The 27,965-nt window shown below is 41.4% G+C and overlaps 1 protein-coding gene across 2 annotated transcripts in view; it reads right to left on the bottom strand.

The window, feature by feature from the left end:
* Nucleotides 1–27,965, bottom strand: part of babam2 (BRISC and BRCA1 A complex member 2) — a 101,061-nt gene that overhangs the window by 27,325 nt on the left and 45,771 nt on the right. For both annotated transcript variants that reach the window (XM_059353582.1, XM_059353583.1), the window contains exon 7: nucleotides 9,030–9,139. In XM_059353582.1, coding sequence (XP_059209565.1) covers nucleotides 9,030–9,139 — 110 coding nt within the window. The remainder of the gene's footprint in view (nucleotides 1–9,029; nucleotides 9,140–27,965) is intronic.

Genomic DNA, 27,965 nt, shown 5'->3' with positions numbered 1-27,965 from the left:
GGACCCTATCTCACTGTGCAACTGTCATAAAGCCTTTTCATACTGCATTTCTGCAAAAGTGTCGTAACGAGCTCTGCTGTCATTTCACCTTATGACATTCGACGCACTGATTCTGCAACGGCCTAATATTGGCATCCATTCACATTGATATCTGGGACTGCCGAATGAAGTGGGAGGAGACAGTAGTGGCGTGCGACAGAGCAGCGCCAGTATAGTACAATAAGCACAACAATGATGGCGATATACTCGAGCAAAGTTGTCCTGCATTTTTTTTGGCAGTCCGTGGCCTAGAGGTTAGGAATCAGGCTTGTAACTGAGGAGTCCCGGTACTGACAGGTCAAGGACTGAAGTGCCCTTGAGCAAGGCACTTAACGCCCCTGCACAGCTCCCTGGGCACAGTAATGTGCATGGTGTGTTCACTTGTGTGTAAAAAAAAAAGGATGGGTTAAATGCAGAGGTTGAATTTCCCCATTGTGGGATTAATAAAAATTAATCTTAATCTCAATCTTTTGCTGAACATGATACGATCACTGTCGGACTCAGAAGCATACAGCCATGGAAAAATATATTAGACCATTGTTTTCTTCAATTTCTTGTTCATTTTAATGCCTAGTACAACTAAATGTACATTTGTTTGGACAAACATAATGATAACAACAAAAATAGCTCGTATGAGTTTAACTTAAGAGCTGATATCTAGCCATTTTCCATGGTTTTCGGGATAATGATTTTGGTTATAATCAAGAAAACCATGAAAAATGTCTAGATATCAGCTCTGAAATTAAACTGTTATGAGCTATTTTTGTTGTTATCATTATTTTTGTCCAGACAAATGTACCTTTAGTTGTACGCGTTATTAAAATGAACAAGATATTAGATAAAACAAGGGTGGTCTAATAATTTTTTCCATGACTGTATTTCTGATGTTACGTTCCCCTTTCTTTCTTGTTACCTGCGTGTTGGTTGCACAAATAACCTACGTCACATATTTTCGGTCTCGCCGGTACACATTGATACTGTCTCAAACATTCTCGCCAATTTAATGCCTGTTATTGCCTTAAAACACGGTCCTGAGCCGGGATCATTTGGTCCCCCCATTACACCTCTGGGACATTCAGATTGAACGCGATATGTCAAGGAGGTGAAAATATTGTTGATTGAGAAAGTAGGAGAAAAGTCCAGAAAAAAGATACTGTTGGGTACCAAATTCCAGGTACCAGTATTGGTTCAAATGTCAACAGTAATCAACACTACTTGTCCCTAAATGTACTTGCAGATGCTCTTTATACCATGCACTATAAATCATTAAAAGGGGGCTTTCACGTCTGTACTGTTTTGGTTTTCTGACCCACAAGTTTTACTGTTTTCGACAGGAAAAAATAGCAGGAAAAATAATTACCAAACAGCATACAGACACAACAGCTGGTCAACATAGTGGAGCATATAGCATCTAAGAGAACGGTATTCCCCTCAGGAGTTAATAGAAAGCAAATCATTGGATGTACAGCATGAACCATTCCAAGTCAATGCTACTGTTGCTCCGTATCTGCTGGATGCATGCTTGTATTATTACAGGTTTAAAGACAGTCCCCAATTATCATGCCATATGGAGAATGCTGCTCCCATGTTCTGTTCATACAGACCATTGAAATGATTGAAAATGATGTAAAAAAAAATGTGTTGCCTAAAGCCACAGAAGAATAATCTATGTTAGTGCTGCAGAAACAGTTTGATGCGTTGATGTGTGAGATTGATGTTAAAAAGCTCCACGGGGACGGATGTGTTTGATCTGCATCTTCTGAAAATCTCTGTCCAATCCGATAGCTATTCATATCTTTAATTGGACTTGTCTCTTTGGTTTATAAATCCAAGCCAGCACACTCCCAACTCACTTGATACTAGTGACCCTACTACTGCCCCCTCTCATAACTATTCTGTTTTGCTGGCATAGTAGAACCTTCCTTTTTTTTTCCTGGTCTGATCACTGCATGACCTCCACTGCAACACTTGTTGTTTAAGAAATAACTTGGCTTGACAACAAAACCTACCGCCTCCGAAGCTAACATTTTACATTCCCTAAATGTCTAAATCTATTTAACACTGAACAGCTAGTTTAAACGAGTAGGGAGGGAAAATGATAGGAGCTACACAGCGTAACAGCATGCCTTTCACAGTATATTTTCTTCTAGGCGGGCCATAAAACATTATATAACAAATGAACACTGAATCTTAAGCAGGTGAATCTGTAAAGCCTCCAGAAGAACCGTCATTTGACTTCTCATAATCGATCATTTCTACAGAAAAAGAAGCAAACACGGTGGTACAGTCCCATCAAAGACTCAGTCTACGTACGCTGTACATTATTGGTAAAAACGTGGGTGTCTGTCGGGGTATTTCAACATCTTTTTTTTTTCCCCTTGCCGCTCTGTTAGGCAGAAAACATTACAGTGATGCTGCGTTTGAAGACAAGGGAAGAAAAAGTAACGGAGAGAGCAAGAAAGAGACAGGAAGAGGGAATAGAAATAGAGGTATAACACTGTAGCTCAGGGGGCTTACGAGTTTGCGTTCAGAGCTCTTAGATCCGAGCCCCTGCTGAAGGAGAGTAAAAGTGAGATATCAAACAACTCAGGAGTGATGAAAGAGAAGAGTAGAGAGGTGGAGGAAAGAGAAAAGGAGAGTGAGGGAAAAGCTCTCTTCTCCCGTGTGTTGTTTTTTTTTTCTCCTCGCTGCGTTTCAGTCGAGCGAGGGACGACCTTGCTGGGTAGAGCACAGCTCTTCTCTCTCTTTTAAGTCCCACTCACTCTCTCCGTTCCCTTTGAGGATCAGCCAGAGGGATCAGCAGAGGAGAGAGAGTGATAGAAAAATGGAGAAAGATGGAGAGAAAAGAGACAGGCGGCAGACATTTAAAAAACAGGAGGGAAGAGGGGGGTGGGGGGTTGGAGAGATACGACGGAGGAGACAAGAGTTAAAAAGTGAATAAAAAAAAAAAGTGAAACAGACGGGACAAAATTTGAAAGATAAGGGAGCAAGGGATGGAAGATGAATGGACCAACAACAGAGCGCTAAACAAATAAACAGAACGATGGACAAAATGATCGGACGATTGATAAAATCATATGATGATGGCAAGACAGGTACATGGAGAAACTGCAGACAGAAAGAACCCCTGGACACGTTGACTCTGAAGAGATGGAGATGATATGACAGCATGTACCAACGCCAAAATTCAGTGGTGTAGCATCCTTATGAGAAGAATACTCATGGCCTAAAACTTAGCTTCCAGTGGCAGTTAAATGCGTAAAGTGAGAGTGAAACGTGACCTGTGTAAACAGCTGCACTGATTGAAACAGAAGCCATTGTTTGGCTGCACTGTGAACATATAGAGCAGCTGCTCAGTGGCGGTTTGCTGTAGTATTAATGTGCACTTGCTGTTATGATGGTAAACATGCAGTCCCCACAACCAACCTGGACAGAAATATTAAGGATTCCAACTTCAACCCTTTGGAGATTTGGACTATTTTGTCTGTTTTTGAATCTTTTTTATTCTCCCTGTATATACCACTTTAAAAAATGTTCACCGTGCCATGTTGGCATCATTATTTTTCAGCACAGCCTCACCTATATTACCTGATAATTATTTTTTCTTTGACTTACTGAATCAACATTTTGAACCGAAAATAAACTTCTTTTTTAAAATGATGTCTTAATTTTAAATGTTGTATGTTGTAACATCTGTTCATATAGAGAATATATTTGATAATTTCTCCTGTTTTTACTTGGCCTATCATCATCAAACAAAAACTGTCACAAAGTTTCAGGCCACAACTTTAGAGGGAAACTGACATCAGGGCTCAATGTGGTGTATATATATACACTTTATATATATATATACATATATATATATATATATATACAAAAAGGCTGCAAAGCCACTAATATAGGTTTACGGCAGAGCACTTCCTGGTCAGGCGTTATAAAAGACAATTTCTCAAAAATTATGTTAAATTCCGGAAGTGAAGTAGTTATAAAGGCAATGTGAATACCGGAAGTGACATAGTTACGTATAAACGTGATGCATAAAATGTGAGGCATGGACTTCAGTGATGTTTCTACCACATTGTTTACTTTTGTTTTCACATGGGACACGCACCTCATTCTGCTGGGTGAAAGTCTGACGTCTGTTCGACCCATCCACCTCCCCTCCCCTTAACTTTGACAGCACTAGTTTATCTGCTTGTTGGGACTCTGAATGAGCTGATACCCAAAGCCCAGATATTAGGACTGCAAAAGTCACATCACTGCATCCCTACGGAGAGTGAATTCAAACAAAGTTTACAAAGTCGAGACAGCAGTATGGGGGATAAGTGAGCAAAGGAAGGAAGAATAGATGTGTGGACAGATGGAGGATGAATGGAAAGAGAAAAAAAGAAGAAGAAAATGACAGGATGATTGATTAGAAGCTGGAATGACAGAAAGAATTCAGACATTTTGACACTGAATAGATGTAGTTGATATGACAGCCTGTACCAACACTGAAATCCAGTGGTGCCAAAACCAGAGCTGAGCCAATTCCTGTCGCTGTCCACAGCTGCTACATTCACCATTTCACAAAATGAGAAGTGATTTAAACAATTTTTCGAAGCTGTTTTTGATGTGAATTTCATTCTGGCATTCTATGATATTGTGAACATTTGTGATAGCTCGGGTTAATGCAAAAGCCCCTGAATGTCGCTGTCTATCAAATGCTCGCTGGAGAAACAGAATGTGCAGGAACACTGCAACAAATGAGTTTTCCTCTTCACTGGAGCCAATGCACAGACAATGGGCAGCTACACAAGACCAAAGACTAACAAGGGTCAGTAAGGACAGGGACGTGGACTAACAGGGTAACAGATCTGCATGAACACACATACAGCAAAAGCCTGGCTCGCACACATCTGCATGCTAAATTGAGTAGCATCCACAATGAATACAACACAAGTGCGCTCATGCACGAACTTGCACACACATGCAATCGTTTGTCTTCAAACAAGGATGAAGAAGACATACATTTCCGCCCTGGGTCATGAATTAACACACTCCCACACAGCTGACAAAAAGGTGCACAAAAGCATGTAGCGGAGCATATTCATACGCGGCCTTGATATGCATATGTGCAAATATCTCCAGACAAAGAGGCAACATTGAGCAGGAGAAGAGGGGTGGTAAATGAGAGCTTGGCTCAGTGCGGCGCTGTTAATCCTCTGCATTTTGACATGTTTCTTAGACGGTTAAAATGAGGAGGGTTTGTTTTATAGCCTCTCCTTCTTCATGTAACCCCCCGCCGCCTCTCCGCCTGCAACCACCCCTCTCCATCCTCTGCGCCGTAGCTTCCCCACTTCCTGCTCTCCACTCTACTGCCTTTAGCCTCCTTCTGTCTGTTCTCCTCACGTAACTGGCAGAGGAGGAGAGCCTCTAACACTGCTGCAACAGCTTCAGTCTGGTCTGGAACTGTGGTAAGGTCAGTCTCCCTCACAAACTCTCACACAGACACACAGACACAGACACACAGACACACACACACACACACACACACACACACACAGACACACACACACACACACAGACACACACACACACACACACACACACACACACAGACACACACACACACACAGACACACACACACACCATAAAACATGCAGACATATGCAATAAACACACATATCTGAACCCCGAGGTGTTCTGCAATTTCAACACCACACAACAGCACTCTGGGTGAAAGCCTCTTCAACCAAGTGGATTTTTCTATGTAGAGAGGTGTCCATCAAACAGCACATTCCTTGTTTTAACTTAGCTTGCTAGGACCAAGAATGCTCATTACATATAAGCCCCAGAGAGCAAATATGAATATATAGTGCTGTCAAAATGAATGTTTTAACTTTTGCAATTCATTTGAAATCATCACACAATTCTGGGCTGTAGCTAGCTGACCTTATAGTCGCAGTGAAGATACAGGTAACATATGAAACTAGAAGACCCAAGGAATCCATTGGTACCAACAACATGTCATGATATCTTGTTGGTATGTGGGCTAAACAACTCCAAAGTGAGCTGACATGGCCATTTTGGTTCAAAGGAGACCTTGACAAATTTGAATGAAAATGGGTTCTATGGGTTCCCACCAGTCTCCCCTTCACAGACAGATATCCAATATGTTTCTGTGTCTTGCTGCCAGCTGCTGATTAAAGTAAAAGTTAGCCCTGAAGTTAGCAACAGCGCTTACTAACTTAAGTTGGACTGACCTCTAATTCTGTTGTGAATTAATTACTTTTATCTTTTAAGAAAGCAATTTTTCAGTCATGAAAAATCACCCAAAACATATTGATAAAAGATTGAACCCATAAAGAGATAGGAGAAGTAGTAATGATAAAATCTAAACAATAACCATCCCTAATTATTAAACGCTTTGTTCATTGTTCATCATTGGTGAACAGAAAAATGTGATTAATCAAAGAAAATTGTACAATTAATTTGTTCTTAGCTTGGATCTCATATTCAGTGCTTCATACGACAGTACAGACATCCACAATCTGCTGTGATTTATTGCAACTACTTTTTTTGGTCTTGAAAACTGAAGCTTGTAATAACGGGTATTTGTCTATAAAGGGTACACTGCTGGGTGCCCATAGAACCCATTTTCATTCAATTGTCTTGAGGACAGAAGTCAACGGATCATCTTTAATTATTTATTTAATCATCTAATTAGACCTCTTCCCGTCTTCTAGTTTCACATGATACCAATATGTTCATTTTCTTTAAAATCAATAAGCTACTGTCCAAAATGTTTATATTTATTGCATTGTTTTGTAAACTTGTTAAAGTTAATTTGAAAAAATGAATGTGTTCATTTGAACAGCACTTGAACAGTACACAAAGTGTACTTGTCTCTCTTATAGTATTGCTTGGATATCATTTTCACATAGACAGCACGGAACAAGTAAGGATTATTTAGGACAAGCAGGTGACCTTTGATTTGTGTGGAGTAATTAGGGTACTTTGTTGCAGTTCCTGCATGGGGATATGATCCTGTCACAGTTCATTTTTACATATTGGAGGGGAGAAGCGTCCCTGTGTTTTTACTGGTGTGCATGTATCTGCTCTAGCGAACGCTGGAGAGTGAGGGATAAGTGGATACACACAGTAAATGAAAGAAAGATGAAGTGCAAAAATGGGATGAAAATGGCAGGAGACAGGAGAGGAGAGAAAGGATTTGATTATTGTAAGAATTAAAAAAAAAAGAAAGAAATTGGAGAGAAGCAGAAAACAGAGGAGCCACAGAGAAGCATGGGAGATGAGGATGAACTCGGTGAGACAGGAGAAAGAGAGAGAGGGAAGGAAAGAGAGAGAGAGATAAAGAGTGGTGATGTAGGGGGAGCAGAGGTCTCTTAACCTGGTGCGACGGGGCGTGTGCTTGTAAATAAACATCAGCCTGAGATTATTCCGAGCACGAAGGCTCAGACCGTAGGGGCCCCGAGGTCAGAGTGGGCCCATACCTGGCTCTCTCTGTCTCTTACACACACGCACATGCACACGCACACACACACACACACACACACACACACACACACACACACACACACAAAAACATTCTTATCTACATCTACACCTACAAAGACAGTGTATTAAGAGCAAAGCCTATTCCAATACTGGTGCACGCACACAAACACATGCAAACACACACATACATTTGGAGTAAAAAATCCCACAAGCATGCATACATCCAAACTCACACTCACAAACACGCCCAAATGTAAACTGACAAATGCGCGCCCTCACGCACGCGCACACACGCATGCACGCACGCACACACACACACACACACACACACACACACACACACACACACACACACACACACACACACACACACACACAAACACACTAAATCTAGCAAGACAAAAATGGATTTGAACAAAGACAGTACACGCTGAAGTACCCACTCACACAGTGCCCACAGACTCACAGAAAACATTCCACACACACACATAAACACACAGTCTCTGCACTGTTAACACCCCAGATGTCTGCAGACATCCAGTCATCCCGAGCTCAGACGCTGTGTGTCATCCATCTCATTTTTTGTTCTTCCCTTGTTGTTTTTGAGGGAACCGACTGATGAGTCCAGACACTGGGATGTGGGATTATTCACAATGACATAATATGTCGCTAGATTCACAGCACACTAATCCGTCAACTACTTCTCGCATCCTCGAAATCACAAGCAGAGTGAGTGGGTCCCGCATCACCTTTGGCTGACCCTCGCTGGCCCGCCCCGAGATTCTTAAGGTGTCTCGTCTTTGTTAGTGAGTTACTACAACAAAACTTCAAGACTTTTTTCAGCGCCCCCTAATACTGTAGGAATGTGTCTGATCTGAGGACACTGAATCCTGGATGGTTAATACAATGTTTGTACTTTATACATATGTTAATATGTTACATATACCATGGTAAGTGCAATTACTGCGGTCTGGATTTTGTAGTTACTGCAATTTTTATATCACCATTTCTCTGAAATAAAGCAAAATTAAATCTAAAACTTTGTCACAAGATAAAACAGACATTGAGGAGTTAGTCTTTAGTTATAACTCAATTTTGACCAAAAAAGTAGTTACTGCAGTTAGGCTTTGAAAGGCAGTATAATGCATTATAAATGCATTGGCTTCATAGACAGTTCAAGCTAAATTTGCTGTCCCGCTCTTGTGTCACAGCTTGCATACACAAATAACTATCTCTTTCAAAAGATACAGCCCTGAAAGGTTAAAAAAACTGTGAAAAACAAAGAAAAGGTCAATGATTTGAAAATATGTCTGATGTTTAAACTGATAAACACTTGATTTTTAGTATACACTAAAATCATTTTAATTTGATGCATTGTGTTTTTATTTATGTTTTACACAGTGTCACAACTTTTTGGAATCCATGTTGTACATTAAACTGACACATAAAGGAACAATATAAAAGTTATTTGTTAATATGATGTGCTTACTGTTCAATGCTGGGGGACAGGTAGAGTTTAGGGAAGACTTGGGTCGCCTCAGCATCCTCAAAGCTCACTGAGAGAAGGGCCACATCTTCTCCAGGGTCCAACGCTGTGTCCTGAGGAAGGTAAAGCCGGGTTAGTGATGTTATCCAGTAAAAACATTATCCAAAGGCTTAAAAACATGGACAAGAAGCTGAGACTTATTCACATAGTCACAGTAGAATCCCACCCTTGTTGATAGGTAGAGTTAAGGCTCAAGTATGCATCAGATGAAGTAGTTTGTAGGACATTCACACGTTTAAATGCCCATAGAAAGTGTTTTTAAAAGACTGTAGTCACTTGACTTTCCCACGTAACAGATAAACATCCGTTTTTATTAAATGTGTCAACCCACAAGCACTACAAGACCACAGAAACTCAAGCTTTTTTTTTTTACACTCTTTCTTTCTTTCTTGCTCTTAGTGAAGCGTGATGTCAACAGACAACTGTTTAAATTGCACAAATCTCCCGCTGTTTATATGATGTGTATTTATTAACCATCTGTAATAACTGATCAAGGCCTCTTATGAGCTTGCTGGTGAAGTAGAAGTAGAATTCTTTCAGAACTAGTGAATATTTCTGACAGAATTCTACTTCCCATCTGCTATCTATTTTGCAGGGCCGTCCTTGTTGCACTAATAACTCACTAACTAATTTCAGAAAACTTGAAGGAAAACGATGCCAGTCTTGAACTATTTTGGCATTATATTTAAACAGATTAGTCACAAAATACCAACCATTTCCCCGACCTTCAAGTTGTAAGAACAACACAATAAATAAGGATAAACCTTTAAGAAAAGTCTTCAGAATAAATTTAGATCATTTAGGGAGTCTTTTTGTTGGGGAGAATCTAGACAGGGTCATTTTTTTACCCTTAAGACAACACAAGGGTTAAAGAAATACAAACAAATTGGGGCATGGGGATAATTGGTGCAGCCAAAACCTCCAGATACATCTGGTCATTCAAGACTGGTGAATCAATACACAATATGAAGCTGATTTTTTCCTGGTAAGCCATAAAGAAAGCTACGTTTGTTGAGAGAAATGTATGCGACATCCTGGTGAAGACAGTCTAACAGCTTCTGTCCTCTCACATCCTCAGGACCTGCAGGTGACAGACTGCTGGTTGTAAGGACAGAAACGGCCAAGCAGAGGTCAGGGTCGATGTGAATGGACAGAATGCTTCAGACGTGCAGCACTCACATCTCAAATTTGATGTGGGTTAGGGTTAGGGCTACCGGTAAAGCCAACAGTCTACCTCTTCGACAGCCACACTTGAAGGCAGGGCAAAGAAGCCTGCCATCATAAAGAAGAGTGAGACTATAAATGGTGCACACTGGTGGACAGTATCTCTTTGAAGCCTTCACAGTGTTGGCACTTGAGAGAGAAGTTTAAATACTTCTGACTTTTTCAACTTCTTACATCTGTCTAATGACTGAGTTAAGTGGGCATGATTGTCTAATCGTCAACCTTTGAAAGGTACAAAACTTGTTGGAGTTCCCCATTTCCATCATTGGTGTGGGGAACCAAATTGTTTAAAGCATACTAATTCTAATTCTTATCACGGCGAAATTAAATAAATGGCTGCCGTTGCTGCAGCTGTCGCCATCTTGGTAGTGCTGACTCCGCAAAAAACGGGAAAAAACAGGTGAGAAGGTGCAAGGACATTTTATTTTTATTTATTTTTAAGTTTGCTGTTAAGTCTTTATTTCTACTGTAAAGTTGGGCATTTTAACATGGGGATCTATGGGGATTGACTTACAAGTGGCCAGTAGAGGAATTGCAGACTTTGGCACTTCTGCATTGGCTTCACCTTTCAGCCACTTGAGTGAATTTGTCCTCTGCATTTAACCCATTCTTCATACACCATGCTGGGGAGCAGTTGGCAGCACATTTCTGCACCCGGGGTACAGTGGGGGCTTAGGTGCCTTGCTCATGTACCTCAGCCCTTGACCTGTCCGTCCTGGGATTCAGACCAGCAACCTTCCATTTATAAGCCTGATTCTCTAACCTCCAGGCCATAGACTGCCCATGGAAAGAGATCTGAAATTATTCAAATTCAATAGAAGATTCGATTCAAAACCAAACCTGGGGATCATACACTTCTATGTGTGCACAACAAGTGTGCAACTCCCAAAATGTTGAAAGAGATGGAAAGGAGAAGGGGAAAGACACCAGAAGAAACATCTGTTTTGTTTCATGCCACATTAGCTTCAACAGCTGCACTATCAGGCTGAGCTGATGACTGGAAGCACCAATCAAATCATGTGTGAGATGGATGCAGAGGCCACCCGGAGCTGCTCGCTACAAACCTCGTCTGTCTCTCCAAGGTTCTAATTTCTCATTCTGTGATGTTTTTTTCCTAGAGCATGGCTACTTCTCAGGCACTGTCATTAGTGCAATTCCACATCAAGTACCATTGTGGGCTCTCTCTCCCGACAGAGGCTCGGCAGCGTTAATCAAATGTCTTACAGATGGTTTGAACTCATCCATTTGTTATAATCGCTGCCCACCGTGGTGAGAGGAAATCTAACCACCATACATGATGGACAGAGGCACATCGCAACCAGTTTGCAGCAGGGCAGCCTTGAACGTGATCAGCCTTATTAACTAATCACACATACTCTGCTGAACACACAACCAAAACGACCAATGGTTTGAGAAAAATACGGCTGAGTGGGCGGAAAAAGAAATTCCTTCACTGAACATTTTCTCTACAAGTGGAGTGGAATTAATTTTCCTGCATGTAATCTAATAATTTGACCATTGCGTTTAATTACAGAAAAACAATAAAAATCAATGCGACATAAATATTACATGGATTACAAATGTAAGGGTGAATAATAAATAGTATATTTACACTGTAGCACGTGCAGATAAACAGTCACAACAATGGCTGCAGCTCTGCTGACTATCATGCAGTCTGCCTTGTCGTGGCAGATACATTAGGGGGTAAAGACATAAAGAGTAGAAGGGAGGCAGTGAAAGACAGCGGGATGTGTGGCATCCAAAAGTGTTGCCTGATGGAATCAGCTCACATCAATATAGTGTGCATCAGTAAACAAGAACTGCTCTGTGTCTCACAGCAGCGCTCGCGGCTTCTGCCGCTGACGATATGGGACAGATAGGAACAGGCATGGAGACGTGGGGCTGGGGGTGGGCGTAGGGTTTGGGAAAAGATTGTTTTGCTCCAGTTTGTAGCTGTCATGTCCCGTTCTCATCTTCAAAGGTGATTTAATGGATGCTTCCTTTGGACTAGGACAGAGTAAACAGACAGATGAGAACCAACAGGAAGGTGAGAGGGCCAGAAGAAGAACATAGGGCAGCTCTGCACGGGCTGCAGCGGACCATCCCTCGATTCGGTCGGACTAAGGGCGATGTTGAAGGGAGAGCCTTTTTGTGGAATGATTCAGACTCATCTCGTCCCAGCAGACAGCGAAGAGCTGTCACAAGTCATATTGCATCAGTGAAACAAACAAACAAAAACTAAAGGCAGACCCTTTAACTTTTAGCTATTGCCATTCTAAATTAATGTGCTGTGCAAAGGAGCTGAAACTAAGCAGATAAAAATATTTATGTGGCCTTGTTTAGTAAAGTAACTTTGAATCAAGTTTCAGTATTTCCCAACCTCACTTTTATGCAAAACATAGGTACCATCCTTGTTTGGAGAAACAGCATCTGAGACTGAAAGTCACACAATGACACAAAGCAACCAACAGATAAAGGCATCAGTGGACTTTGGTGTTCTGCAATGTAAAATTGCTGTTTTTGTCAAAGGAGTCTGGTAGCTCTGAAGAGCGAAAGTTACTGCTGTGAATGGGGACCACAACAATAATGTATTTCAGCTACCTAAGGCAGGACCACCTCAAAAATAAGTGTACGCTACATTAAGAATATTTGCACCCCTTTACAATGGGTAACCAAAGCCACCAGACACCATTGACAAAAAGCCATTTGAACTTGCAGAACACAGGAGTGGCTGGTGTAAAGTTACCACCAGCTCGTTTGTTTGTGTTATTGTGTGACTTTCAGATCCCAACTAACGTGAGTTCACAGAAATATAATCTGTGTCGTGATTTCCCAAATTAGCGCAGCTGACGTTGACTCAGCTAGTGCAAACGATCACAGCTTTTCGTGGTAATCTACGTCACTGCTGTTTGCTAAGGATGAGTGGTCATTTCCATTTAAGAAACCACGGGTAAGCAGTTGGAGCTCTGTGCGCTACGGCATGGAGGGACACTCGAAAATCAGGGTTCTCTACGGTACATGTGGTATTCTGTGACTTGATACTGAAGTGTAGCATCTCCTGATTTCCCGAGAACTGACGTCATACAGTGGGGCAAAAAAGTATTTAGTCAGCCACTGATTGTACAAATTCTCCTACTTAGAAAGATGAGAGAGGTCTGTAATTTTCATCATAGGTACACTTCAACTATGAGAGACAGAATGAGAAAAAAAAATCCATGAAATCACATTGTAGGATTTTTAAAAAAAGTATTTGTAAATTATGGTGGACAAGTATTTGGTGAATCACAAAAGTTCAACTCAATGACAGAGGTCAAACGTTTTCTGTAAGTCTTCACCAGGTTTGTACACACTGTAGCTGGTATTTTGGCCCATTCCTCCATGCAGATCTCCTCTAGATCAGTGATGTTTTGGTGCCATCGCTGGGCAACACAGACTTTCAACTCCTTCCACAGATTTTCTATGGGGTTGAGTTCTGGAGACTGGCTAGGCCACTCCAGGACCTTGAAATGCTTTTTACGGAGCCACTCCTTTGTTGCCCGGGCGGTGTGTTTGGGATCATTGTCATGCTGGAAGACCCAGCCAAGACTCAGCAGGTCATCTTCAATGCTCTCACTGATGGAAGGAGGTTTTGGCTTAAAATTTCCTGATACATGGCTCCGTTCTTCCCTTACAGTAGGTATGGTGTTCTTGGGATGCAACTCAGCATTCTTCTTTCTCCAAACACGACGAGTTGAGTTTTTACCAAAAAGTTATATTTTGTTTTCATCTGACCACACTATTCTCCAAATCCTCTTCTGGATCATCCATATGCTCTCTGGCAAACTTCAGACGGGCCTGGACATGTACTGGCATAAGCAGGGGGACACGCCTGGTACTGCAGGATTTGATTCCCTCTCGGCGTAGTGTGTTACTGATGGTAGTCTTCGTTACTTTGGTCCCAGCTCTCAGCAGGTCATTCATCAGGTCCCTCTGTATAGTTCTGGGATTTTTGCTCACCATTCTCATGATCATTTTGACCCCACAGGATGAGATCTTGCGTGTGGCCCCAGATCGAGGGAGATTATCAATGGTCTTGTATGTCTTCCATTTTCTTACAATTGCTCCCACAGTTGATTTATTCACAGCAACCTGCTTGCCTATTGTAGATTCATTCTTCCCAGCCTGGTGCAGGTCTACAATTTTCTTCCTGGTGTCCATCGACAGCTCTTTGGTCTTGGCCATGGTTCAATTTGGAGACTGACTGTTTGAGGCCGGACTTTTTTCCTCATTCTGTCTCTCATAGTTGACGTGTACCTATGATGAAAAATACAGACCTCCCTCATCTTTCTAAGTAGGAGAATTTGCACAATCAGTGGCTGACTAAATACTTTTTTGCCCCAATGTACATCTCAAAACTGTAACTTAACATGTCAGTATCAAATAACTTCGACTAAACTGTGGGTTATAAAACAGTTCAGTGTTTTAATAGAGTCTTCCTTCCTGGATTTAAGTAAATTGTGACTAATTACTGTGATCAGTGCCAATGCAGCTTCTGAAAATCCTTTAGTACCTTGCACTGCTCAAATCTTATGATGCCATTTTCAGGAGAAAAAAGTTTTCATGCTTCTTAAGTGGCATGTTTAAAGCAAATTAAAGCATAGGGGAGCAATACAAATGCTTTACTCAACAGCTGGTTTTGTTTGTGGAATACAGTGTGCTGAAGCGGTGGTCATTTAGAGGCATTTAAAAAAAACTTTCTCATGATTCTCTTCTCCCCAAAACTTTGCAAATCTATACAGGAAGTTGTGAAAAGATGATGCCTAATGAGAACAAAAGTTGACCTTTTAACCCGCACGCCTTGAAACTATTACTTAAATTGAAACAGAAGAGTGCTTCCCTCTGTAATGAAATAAAAGCCCCAACATGTCTAATACTGTTTTCTGTGCACACATACACACATCTTAAGCCCTTTTAACCAAATACACTTGAGGGCAACTGCTGCTCGCTTATGTAAAGAGTTAGTAGAGAAGGAACATTAAAAAAAGCTTTTGCTCCACAGGCCACAGGCAGGACCTTAATGAAGAGACTTCCTCATTGGTAAGTAATGAGCACTGAAATGGCCTCGGTCAGAGAACTGCAAGACAAGGAGGGAGTCCTGCAGGGGTGGTGGTTGGAAGTTAAAGCAGTATTTACTACCTGCCCCTTGGGGATGTGACTCAACTGCTCAAGGACTGGATTTAAGAAAGCGGGTGAAGAGTGTGCACGGTGTGTGTGTGCGCGCGCGCATGTGGACATCAAGGTTAGAGGGTGCCTCCTAGTCAAACCCTTTCACGTGGCCACCACCCCACATCTTCCATACTCTTTCAGACACATTGGTGCACGAACACACACACACACACACACACACACACACACACACACACACACACACACACACACACACAAACACACACACAAACACACACACACACACACACACACACACACACACACACACACACACACACACACACACACACACACGAACACACACACACACACACACACACACACACGAACACACACACACACACACACACACACACACACATACAGGCCCTTTCTCTTGTGTCCGTCCTTGTGTCTCCTGATGCCCCGGCCTCTGGCATCTCCTCTGTGTCGCATGTGACAGGTTGGAGATGTGACAGCTGTCCTTATGCCAGACCAAGTCTGGCCAAAGTCACAACACACACAAACACACTCATCCGCAAACGTTGCACAGGGGCTCTACTGCAGGGCTAGTACGGAGGAGGTAAGGGCACTTTGTCCGCCTTCTTCGCCCAACTTTAAATGTCATGCCCAACGTAATGGGGCGACTTGACTGACAGCAGGGTTGTTGTGCAAGGACATGTCCAGCTCCTAGGCGGGCAGCTTTAAGTGCCCTTGTACATATGCTGGACACACAATAAGTACAAGGCAGTGGCTTCAATTCAGGTGGGACATTTTGAGGAACTTTGGTTCTTCATTTGGTGATCATGGCTTCCTTACAGTGTTCTCCCACCGAACTTGTTTGGTTCCATGAAACCCTGGGGCATATGCCAGGTTAATATGATTCGTCTGGGCTGGTGTGAAAGCTGTCAATTGAACACTGTTGCAGAGCAGACTTGTAATAAATCCATCTGCTGATTGCAAACTGTTCAGGAAGTGACCTGTATTCATGTAAATAATTTGGTGAGTATGGTAACAGGTATGGGCATATGAATGGGGGGAGTTTCCCATATCTATCAGTCAAAATGTGTTAAAAGTGAGGTCTATTGTGTTTGTATCCCAAGGTGTGGAGCCTCACCACCTGGCTCAGGCACCCATTTAAAAACAAGCAAGAGACGGACTTCACGGCGTTACCACATCCTGTTTTGATGCTGGTAGATACATTTATAAATACATTTAATTACAACAAACTATGTAATTCAAGGCCTATTTTTCCGATAATCATTGGCAAAGGCATACAGGGAGTTGCGTAAGCAGCGAGTGAATCTCTCTGCTGAGTATATCGTGCTGTTTACTGTGCCAATAAACATGCCAGCTAGGTAGTTAGTTATCTGGCTAAAAGAGCCGCCACACTCCACAGTTCCACCATGCTGTTTGTACCCATTTGTCACTTTTTATAACATGCAGTTGATTTGCTGTCAAAATTTACAAACAATGCTTATGACTTATTTCTTTATGAGATCTCTGTGGCACCAAAGAACATAAATACCCAAATAAGAAGCCTAAAAGTGATGCTGTGTAACAACACTGTTAGTCAGTGAGACATGTTTTTCTAACTATGGTCAAACACTATATATACTCCTTTTATTATGTTTTATAATGTTATATTGCAGATGTGCAAAACTTCCTACAATTTAACTTTGTATGTTCCACCTATTTGTAACTATTCAGTACACAGTCAGTAGTCAAATAATGGCTCCATATTGAACCATTTAAGAAATTATGCACATACTGCACCACAGGGGCTCTTTATTGAGTAGCAATTTCATTGCTACGATTCTCCCAAAAAATACATTTCAATGTTCTGAAAGAAGTATGTGAAGTGCCTTGAACAGGGCAGGACCAAAAGCCTCGAGCAGTACAACATGTTGACTAGTACTTTACAACAGAATATAGTGAATGAATGTCCGACATACTGAATTATATGTTTGTGCCAGCCTTTTGGTAAGTTTGACAGAGACTTACGCCATCACACCCTGAGGGTGGGAAAGCACAGGGTCAAGGTGGCAGCTGCCAAAATGTCTCATTGCGTGACATGAAATGTTCTGATTGAGAAAGAGAGTTGAGGATATTGTTCCTAATGATGTGGTGCTGCTGCTGCTGCTGCTTGTGGGGAGAAGGATGAGCAGAGGGATGTGGTGTACTCCAGGGGCCATGATGATCCCGTTGCCTCCACCTCCAAATACAGAACATGCAAGCGCAAGCACAAGTCACCACTGTCCAATTGGCACGCATGTCCAAGAGGACCTAATGTCCTCTTCTGAAAAATCTGACCTATCCCATGCCTGCCCCCTCTCTTTCCTGAACTCTCTATTCCAGCAAACTCAGTTCATATTGAAACTGATGTAAGACAGCCATGGTAGATGATTAACTAGGCGACTTTGTGTCACCACATAGTTGTACCCCGTGCCAGGGCTTAATTTTGTCATTAGGACAATAGGGAAAAAATTACAGAGCACACATGCTCCACCTGGAACTATGTTGGTAGGACAGGACCCAAACACACCTAAACACTGCCCTGTTGCCACAGTCACAAAGGCTTTGTGAATGGGGTGTGTTTGAAATCTGAAGAATAAGAATATACTTGTGTGCGTGCCTCTCTCTGTGAAGTATGATGGGAGTGGCAACAAATAATCATATCCAGAATGTTCCCAAGTTAATTGATTATAGAATGCAGCCATACTGTCTGTAGTGTGAAACACATAGAGTAAAAGTTAACTATGTAATGTAAACTTCTAACTTTTAGATTTTTTATGGGAAACTTTAACTGTTTACATTAAACTCAATGTATTTGATGCTTCATATGACCTCCCTATGCAAATGTATACAGTTGATTTTAATGCCTGCAACGGTGCCATTGTGTCAGATTTCAAAGAAATCAAACAAAACTAGGACTGCGCGCAGTACTGAACGGGCCCTCGCAGTCCACGCGTGTCGGGGCATGCTGCCGTCAGGGTGTGTGCGTTACAGGGGCCAGTCTACACCACCCCTATGAATTTCATTGCCTTAAGTCTTATGGTCTGGGCACAGTGGCACTTATTAAATTAAAGTGCCGCCAGAGCGCCACCTAGGGGCCGATCAATAAAATCTTCAAGGGTTATCCTCAGGAGGGCATTGACAATAAGTATATCAAGTTTGGTGTTAATCCGACCAACCGATGTGGAGATATAAAATACTTCAATTTAAAGAGCGCCACCTAGTGTTTATCGCACAAAATTTTGCAGCGGGCCTCAAGGGCTCATGGGGAAGTAGTAACCTGAGTTTCATGTCATTCAGACACACCAATGTGGAGATATGCAACACTTTGTGTTTTGTGTTGAAAATAGCGCCACCTGCAGGAAGTTGTTATTAAATAACTTGAGTATTCTTTGGGTAATCAAAATTCTTTTAATAACTTTTTGTCATGAGGGTCCATAGATGCTGTGTGCAAAGTTTGGTGCAAAACGATGAAATTGCCTAGGAGGAGTTCGAAAAAGTAGGTTTGCGACATTTCGCGAATTTGCGAAAAAAAACGGTAGGCGAAAATGGGAGTGGCCTATATCACGAGATTCAGCACAACTCAGTGAACGCGTGGATATAAGTTTTTTGAATGTGCGATAAAGTATGTGGAAGTTATTAGCCTAAACGCACTTTCCTTTATTATAGCGCCACCTAGTGGTGGAAATTCAGGATGACAATAGATTATAAAATTTTTCACCATGTGTGACTTATATTTAAAGTTTCATGAGTTTTGGGGTATGTTCAGGCAGTGAAATATGCAATCATTTGGGAAGAAGAATAATAATAAAAAAAAAAAAAATAATAAATAAGTACACGCGTGTCGGGGCATGCTGCCGTCGGGGTTTGTGCGTTACAGGGGCCAGTCTATACCACCCCTATGAATTTCATTGCCTTAAGTCTTATGGTCTGGGCACAGTGGCACTCATTAAATTAAACTGCCGCCAGAGCGCCACCTAGGGGCCGATCAATAAAACCTTTGAGAGTTATCCTCAGGAGGGCATTGACAATAAGTATACCAAGTTTGGTGTTAATCCAACCAACGGATTTGGAGATATAAAATACTTCAATTTAAAGAGCGCCACCTAGTGGTCATCGCCCAAAATTTTGCAGCGAGCCTCAGGGGCTCATGGGGAAGTAGTAACCTGAGTTTCATGTCCTTCAGACTCACCAATGAGGAGATATGCAACACTTTGTGTTTTGTGTTGAAAATAGCGCCACCTGCAGGAAGTTGTTATTTAATAACTTGAGTATTCTTTGGGTAATCAAAATTCTTTTAATAACTTTTTGTCATGAGGGTCCATAGATGCTGTGTGCAAAGTTTGGTGCAAAAAGATGAAATTGCCAAGGAGGAGTTCGAAAAAGTAGGTTTGCGACATTTCGCGAATTTGCGAAAAAAAACGGTAGGCGAAAATGGGAGTGGCCTATATCACCAGATTCAGCACAACTCAGTGAACGCGTGGATATAAGTTTTTTGAATGTGCGATGAAGTATGTGGAAGTTATTAGCCAAAACGCACTTTCCTTTATTATAGCGCCACCTAGTGGTGGAAATTCAGGATGACAATAGATTATAAAATTTTTCACCATGTGTGACTTATATTTAAAGTTTCATGAGTTTTGGGATATGTTCAGGCAGTGAAAAATGCGATCATTTCGTCACGAGAATAAAAAAAATAATAATAAATAATCATTCGAAATACAATAGGGACCTCGCAGGTCGTTGCCTGCTCGGGCCCTAATCATTCGAAATACAATAGGGACCTCGCAGGTCGTTGCCTGCTCGGGCCCTAATCATGCAGATTCTCCAGAACCTCCGTGAACTCAACTTCCAGTAGGGCTGCCAGCAACCAACACAAATCTGGCTTTGTTTATTGCAGTTGGACCTCAGGAGCAAGCTGGAAGCCTATGTTCTTTTGCTAGATCCACTGGCGCGAAGGGAGGCATGCAGAAAGAACCAGAACCAGGACATGGTGGAGCAGTAAAAATAGCAGTCTAGTGCTCATGAAAAACACTCCACAGGCTTGACCAACCCAAAACAAAATGAAAGTTCCTTGCAGCTGCTTTGAATACAGTATTGATATTGAGTACAACATTGTTGCACAAATACTTGTAAATACATACATTTGAATGGAAACTGCAGGAAGGTTGATGAGAGCATTCAAAGAAAATCTTAGCAGCTGTATAGCAGGTGAAAATAACACAAAGGTTTTTCCAAATGTAGTTAGTAAAGGTGAGTAAGTAAATAATGACTTAGGAAGCAGAAAAGCAGAAACAGAGGCTGCAATTCACTGACTGAGTTATTGACTTTATAGAAAGACTATTTCAAAGTTAACCACGGCTTTCAACAACTCTAATCCAGTATAATGGATAATGGATAATGTCAATAAAAGAAACTGTAACAACTGAAAACAAGTCACAAGCGCAGTGTGTTACAAAATACTTCACTAATGGTGTCCCCACCCCAAAAACTCACACACTTAGCATCCACTGCCTGGAAACGAGACTGAATGAGACACCTATTATTGAGTCATAGCCATGGGTGAAATATAGTTATCCAACCTGCTGAGCCAATAGAGTCAATGTGAGTTATCTGAGGTGAAGAAAATGCAGAGTCAAAATGCATAGACTTTGAGATTTAAAACACTAAAAACTAAACAAAATCTAAACTTGACATGCTTCTATTTTGGTGCTCTACTTTCCACTTTTATTTGACAATAACTGGCAGATGACCAATGTACCAGATGTACCACTGAGACACATACGTTAGTCGATCATTATTTCACTGAAACACGAGTCATGTATGTGACGGTGGCCAAATGTTACTGATAGTGTGTCACTAATAGCATGTCACTGCAATGATCTGCTCGCCACTGTTGGCTGGAAGCCACAAGGGTGACTCAAGTATGTGTGCTTGCATGTGGATAACTGCATGCCTGTGTGTTTCAATGAATGAATGAATGCATGTAGTATGTTCATACTGATGACACAATACAGGGTGACCTATAAGTCAAGTGGCATCTGACTTCTGGACCTTGTGGTGACAGTATTATGTGTAACATGTTGAATCTCAAATTTACAAGGGGGTCTTAATCACACAGTGGAGTGTTTTTCCTCCTGATCTTATCTGACTTTGGAGATTTGATTTATAAATGATGTTTGCACTCAATGCAGGCTTTGAGCAGAGGGCTGAACACACTGTTTGGATTATTGTGGCATTTTCTTGGGGGAGATAATTGTAATTGCATTAATATTGCTTCACTGACAGTGTTGCAGGGTGTTTTTGTCCCACTGCACCGTTAATGAGACTAATCTGGTCATTTGAACCATGCAGCCCCTTACTCCTATTTGGGACCAATCGGATATTGGGCCTAAATAACCGTGAAATAAAGACATTAACTGAAACGACAGATCATTTGGCTCAAAAATGTTATATTTTTTGAGGATTTGTCTCAGCACAAACCACTAGATACACAGGGACAATATCTGACATGCATTTCAACATGTACACACTGACTTAATAAAAAGATTACTAAATCATTTTAAAACAAGGGGCGTATTTGGGGCTTACACCTCATCTATAGGCTGCACTCTAGAAAACTAAGAAAAATAAGATGTCACTGGTGCCAAGATGGTAAATCATCCATAGCACAGACTGATGTAGCATGTGCTATAGGCTACATCTGTATTTCTACTGTACTGTGACTTATTGTGAAGGAATGAATACATACCTAACCCGACCGGGTGTTTTGATAATGATGGTTGATAACGATATTTATTTGGCTTACTCAGAAAAAAATCAGCAGCCCCCATTGTTTTACAGCAAGGAGACGAAAGTGACCGATTCATGAAACAATAGCGCTAGGCTAATTCACTGGCGTTAGAGTCCTTTTTGCCTGAGGCTAAGGTACATGGTCAAAATCCAATACGGTTAAAAAAAAAAAAAGGAGTTAAACTCTAGTTTATGTTTCTACTTAATTATTTGGAAACATAACATGATATTCATATTAGTAGTAGAATATTAGCCAAAATCCGGCCGATGTGAGATTCAGTGACGCTAGCTATTAGCACTGTACAGCCCTGTATAATGTCAAGCTCCTAGCAACATTGCTAGCTAGCTTAGCGTGCTCATTTTACAGACGGTGTCATTTACATAAGTTTGTTGGACTAGTTCTGCACTAGTAGTGGTAAGAATACTAGTTTACAGGAACCATAACTGTTAAATCTGGTTTGGGTTATTATTTGCTAGCTAGCATCTTAACATGGAGCAGACATATGTGTGTCTTTCGATCTTCAAGATATTAAGTTGGGAGAGGGGTCTATCAACTGTTCATTCCACAGCCAGCAACGCTCCTCCTGTTTTTTGAGTTTTGGAAAAGGGGACAAAACGACTCCTCCTGCTAAACTCTTAGGATACCTGGTGCCTTCTTCTCTTAGTAACGGTTGCTAAGTTATTACTGGATGAGGAGAGCTTGGGGGAGGAGTTTTTCGAATGGTCAATTGTATTCATACATGATGTTACTCCCCATAACAGCATTTCATGTGTAGTGCGACCATTCTTTTAAACTTGACCTCACTGTATAACATAACATGCTGTGACCTCTAGGATAATCACAGCCTCGTGAAAATTTACCACCACAAACTAAAGACCTAGAGCACTCAGAGGATGTTAAATTCAGTACATAATTTGAGTACCAAATGGCATCAACCCATAAATTGCTGCAACAACTTATGAGGCATAGCTGAGCATGAGAATGGCCATGATATGCATCTATCATACTCTTAAAACAAAAATTTGAATAGACGCCTAACCAAAACATATTGTTTGTTACAGATAAATGCACAACCCACAGTGCTGAGCTGCATTTCAAATTATTCTTCAGGTTCCCAGCTTTCAGATGACATACACCACTTCTATGTGGCATCTACTTTATGTGGGTCCCAGCAGGTTAACACAGGACAGAGAGGCATTGTGCTTCACTAATACTCTCTTTTCAAACAACATGTAGCCTGCTAATTATTGTGATGCTTTGAAATGAGGGTTATGTCACAACTTGTGCACATGCACCAGTGCAATTTAATTATATTTTGCATCCACACACTCTAATTTTCACTCGCATATGCAGCAAAATGACTGCCCTGTAGAGATCTGAGATGGATGGTAAAATGGATGCTTGATGCTTTACTAGTATATGATTTATTTTGCTAGTTATGTTGCTGCTGCTACTTGGACAATATTAGCTATGATGCCTATGGTTAAAGCATTTGTACATTGCTCTGGAGTAATGAAAATGAAGATGAAGAAGGAACCCAGAAGGTGAAAAAGTCAGATTCGTTGTTATTGTGGGGATTTTCCAAGTCATTGGTAAGCCAAAAGGAAAGCTAAGGCCAAGACAAATGAGCACAGACAGGCAACATATAGGGACACAATTTCACCCTGAAGCCACCAATGTGTTAATAAAAAGCCTACAGAAGGCAGGATAAGCCATGCACAAGGACAGGGAATTGAGAGTTAAATGAAGGCTGAATAACATCAAGGTTGAAGTCGGAAAAACAAACAAAGCATTAGGAAGAGGAACATTTGGAGGTGTTATAGAAAAAGACATATAGATAGTGTACAACTTGATATAGAGCGAGGGCGGAAAGTAGGCCAGATAGAAGTAATTCCACGGAGGCGTGGAGAAGTGTGGGGGGACGGAGGAAGAAGAGCAGGAGGAGGGGTGGGGGGGATGTTCTCCTGAGACTGTAATGCTGGAAACCTCTGATGCTCAGCTGGGGTGCAAGCAGGTGGGTGGGAATCTTCCTTTGGAGACGCAGTGTGGGTGGTTATGGGGGGAGGGTTGGGGTGGGTGATTGTGGATTGTAGATTCGCCAAGGGAGACAAGAAGCGGGCATGACCTTTGGTACCAGGGAGTCATATTGGGGTCAGTGGAGCATTAGGGAGTGGATTTGAGCTCTGTGTGTTCTCACCACCACTCCTAAGGCTTTGTATTCTTTTTAATTCACCTATTCCACAGAGGATACAGAGGTGCTATCCTTCCTCTCTTTACATGATCTTTTGCCGTTTACTTCCACACTTCTGAGGTGGTGACGGAAGCATCCAATGTTACATTTCTTCTGAAGGGCACGTGAGATTTCCTCATTTCCTGATATAGAAGATGAGTGCTTTATTTATATGTACTCATGGGGATGTAAAGAACATAAAAGGGACGGGGGCGTTTTTTTTAAACAGGAAGGCTAAAATGGAGACACTTCATAAATAATAAGACAGACATTTTTTGAGCATATGCACACAAGAGACGGAGCAAACAAACATGCAAAACAATTCATTAAAAAAGATAATCAAATATAGACTAGTGTCATCAGCACTGAGATGAGACATACTGAGTAAATATGTTCCCTGATTGCATGTTTGCCATGACATCATGAAGCAAAAGATGACTCAGTAACAGTGAGGAATATGTTGTTTATCAGCAATTATCAATTCACCAGCGTCAGAGGCATTCTGTGGCATTAGTCACTGCATATGGTCCCACACCTAGTTATGATATGATGAATAGGCCGAATGTGTGTCATCATCAATGGGAAGCGAGTGCACTAAGGTGTCTCTGATGAATTCTCACCTTTGATGAGGATTACTAGCTTAATAAGGCAGTACTGTATAAAAGGAAATTCAAATGGGAAATCATGAAGTGTAAGGTGAGGAGATGGAAGCTGTCATAGTGAAAGAAATAAAAGGTCAAGGAGCTCACATTTTGTGTTGTTGCAAACCACCTCATCATGCAGCCAGGGTCTGGTGCCACTAGTCATGTGTCACAACAAGGAATAAGGAGGAATGCCTGAGTCTTCCACCTCGGGGCACGACCTTTCTGACAACCCGTCTGTCAATGCAGCACAAGGGTAGTTGCCGCGAGTGATGGGTCAGTGAATGGAAGTGCACTGACGGAGGTGAGCGTATACGACACACAAAGCAATTGCCAATCTGCATCCAAACAAACCACTGAACCCTCTGACCTTTTGCACTTTCTTTCTTTTACATTTGTGGCTTTATTATCCCTGCAATGCAAACAACGAAGTCTTCAATAACATTATTAAAATCAACATGACACATGGTTTATCTGCAAAAAAGCACAGGTGTTTTTTAAGCAATTTGTGTGATCTTGACCTCTGCTCTGGTTGAAATTGGGTGTAGTGATGTTGACAATGATGTGCATCACCACACACTATGTACGAACTAAGTGTCTGGCGATACATCTGCAAATATTTGTGACACCAGTCACTCACTTCCATCGAAGCATCAAAAAAGACTGACACATTTAGGAGTGTGTCTTTGGTTCTGGTGTGAGTTCTGGACTTCTCAAGTAGATTTGAAGACCAAAGGTCACCTTTGCTGGAGTTTGACCTGCAAAACAGCAAGCCTCTTCAATGTCCAACAGATAGCCCTTTGTCATTGAGGACATTCTGACTTGATAGCAGGAAAAGCACGGATGTAACAAATAGCATTACTCAAATATGGCTCTTTTCCATTGATGTGTTGGCCTACCATAGCTTTGAACAGATCTACAAGCAATTAAAGCAACAAAACATGTGACCTACAGCGCTGAACAACTGTTGAGGCGGTCAACAGTCCAGGAAATAAACAGCATTGTAACAGAATCTGGATTCATATTTAATCAGCGCAGGCTAGTTTGATCTGAGTGTCATGAGGTGTTTTTGACGTCAGGTCAAGTGGAAACAGGCCAGTGACCAGAAACATCTTCTAGAGCAAATAAAACATGTGCTGGGCAGATTTGTCTGATTTCTAGGCTTTTTGTTTGTGCCCCTTCCCCACTTTCTATCCCTCTACTTCTTGCACCCTTGCATAGACCATACCCATCTCTGGATTCTCTGAATTCTGTCCAAAGGACCAGGGCACCTAGCAAAGGACTGAAAAACACCTCTGTGATACAACCCAGATTCGGAAAAAGTGGCAAAAACTGTAATAAAAACAGAATGCTGAATGATTTGAAGGTCCTTTGTGACTTACATTCAATTGTACAGTACAAAGACAAAATCTGATGCTAAAACTGAGAACATTTTGTGAATATATAGACTAATTCTGAATGTGATGCATTCTATTTGGAATCAGGGTTGTAGTCGCCGCTAAAGGTATCTGCAGTGCCACATTTTTGTCATGATGACATTTACAGACATAGACAGACTTACAGTCTGACAGACTGACAAGGTGAAAACAATAGCAGTCACACGCTGTCATGACTGGTAGCAAGGACCCACTTACAAAAAAAAAAAAGCCGAAGCTGCCCTGCCCTGGCAGATGCAACAAAACAGGAAAGTGAGAGAGATGTGTATCAAGCACAGCCTGCACAAGCCCACACACTCTTCACACTTCTTATTGATATGGCATAAGTGATATACTGCTGTATTTTAGTATAATGTATTCTGTCCTGTTTGTTTGGTGTTCTTATTCATTGTATATACTGTATGCTTTATTATGACCGACCAAGGTGGCAAACGTGAAATAGCTTTGAGTTAAAACAGGTTCAACAAATAAAATGTCCAGGATTCATATTCCATAAGGTCCTTCAGAATATTCCAATGAAAATAACTCTGGTTTGCTTTCAGTTATTGAAAAAGGAAACTTCTCAGTAATGGTTATGTCATAACCCAAAGGTCAGGTTCAAATATTTACATTTGGCTCTCTGGGTGTTTCAGGGTGTGGGCAACAGTAACCACAAATTGATATTTACGACAGCATGGATAAAGTACTTTATGCTTGCTATATTTAGGAAGGTTACAGTATATCCAGCTGTCTACATGCTCAGTCATACCCATTCCAGGCAATTTACTGGAGTCACACTGTGCAGTAATTTATAATGACCTCACACTCCTAGTGACTTTTGCACATAATCTTAATCAGTATTATTAACTTGTACGGTGCGGTTCTCAGCATGCTATTACAGAACATTAATATAAGAGCAGGATTTCAACAACTCCCTATTTAGACTTTATCTGAAACTCATCACAAAAATTTTCTCAGGAACCAGGAAATTTCCAGATTACTTACACTTCCAGAGAACTACGCTCAAAATCTTATCTTGTTTGGCCCAGTCCCAATGTCAATCCAACCCACCCTGAACTCTCAAACTATCATTTAAAGTGGCTCAGTGCATGAGCCTCCAAGTTTTGAAAATACTGTCAATGTTCATAGACAGTTTAGTGAAAGTACGACTGGGCGATATGGCCTATAAATTATATTCTGATATTTTTAGGCTATATATATATATATATATATATATATATATATATATATATATCTCCTCCCTCCTGTATTTACCAGGTTCACCTGAATGCACCAGGCCCCGTCATTGGCCAACTCGTAGTCCTTAGCGGCCACCGTACAAAGTGATGTATACGAAGTTGAGATGGCGTGACC

This window comes from Centropristis striata, chromosome 16 (genome assembly GCF_030273125.1).
Source record: "Centropristis striata isolate RG_2023a ecotype Rhode Island chromosome 16, C.striata_1.0, whole genome shotgun sequence".
In the NCBI taxonomy this organism is placed as follows: Eukaryota; Metazoa; Chordata; class Actinopteri; order Perciformes; family Serranidae; genus Centropristis; species Centropristis striata.
The sequence above is the reverse complement of the archived record's forward strand: the minus strand, read 5'-3'. Positions and strand labels throughout refer to the sequence as shown.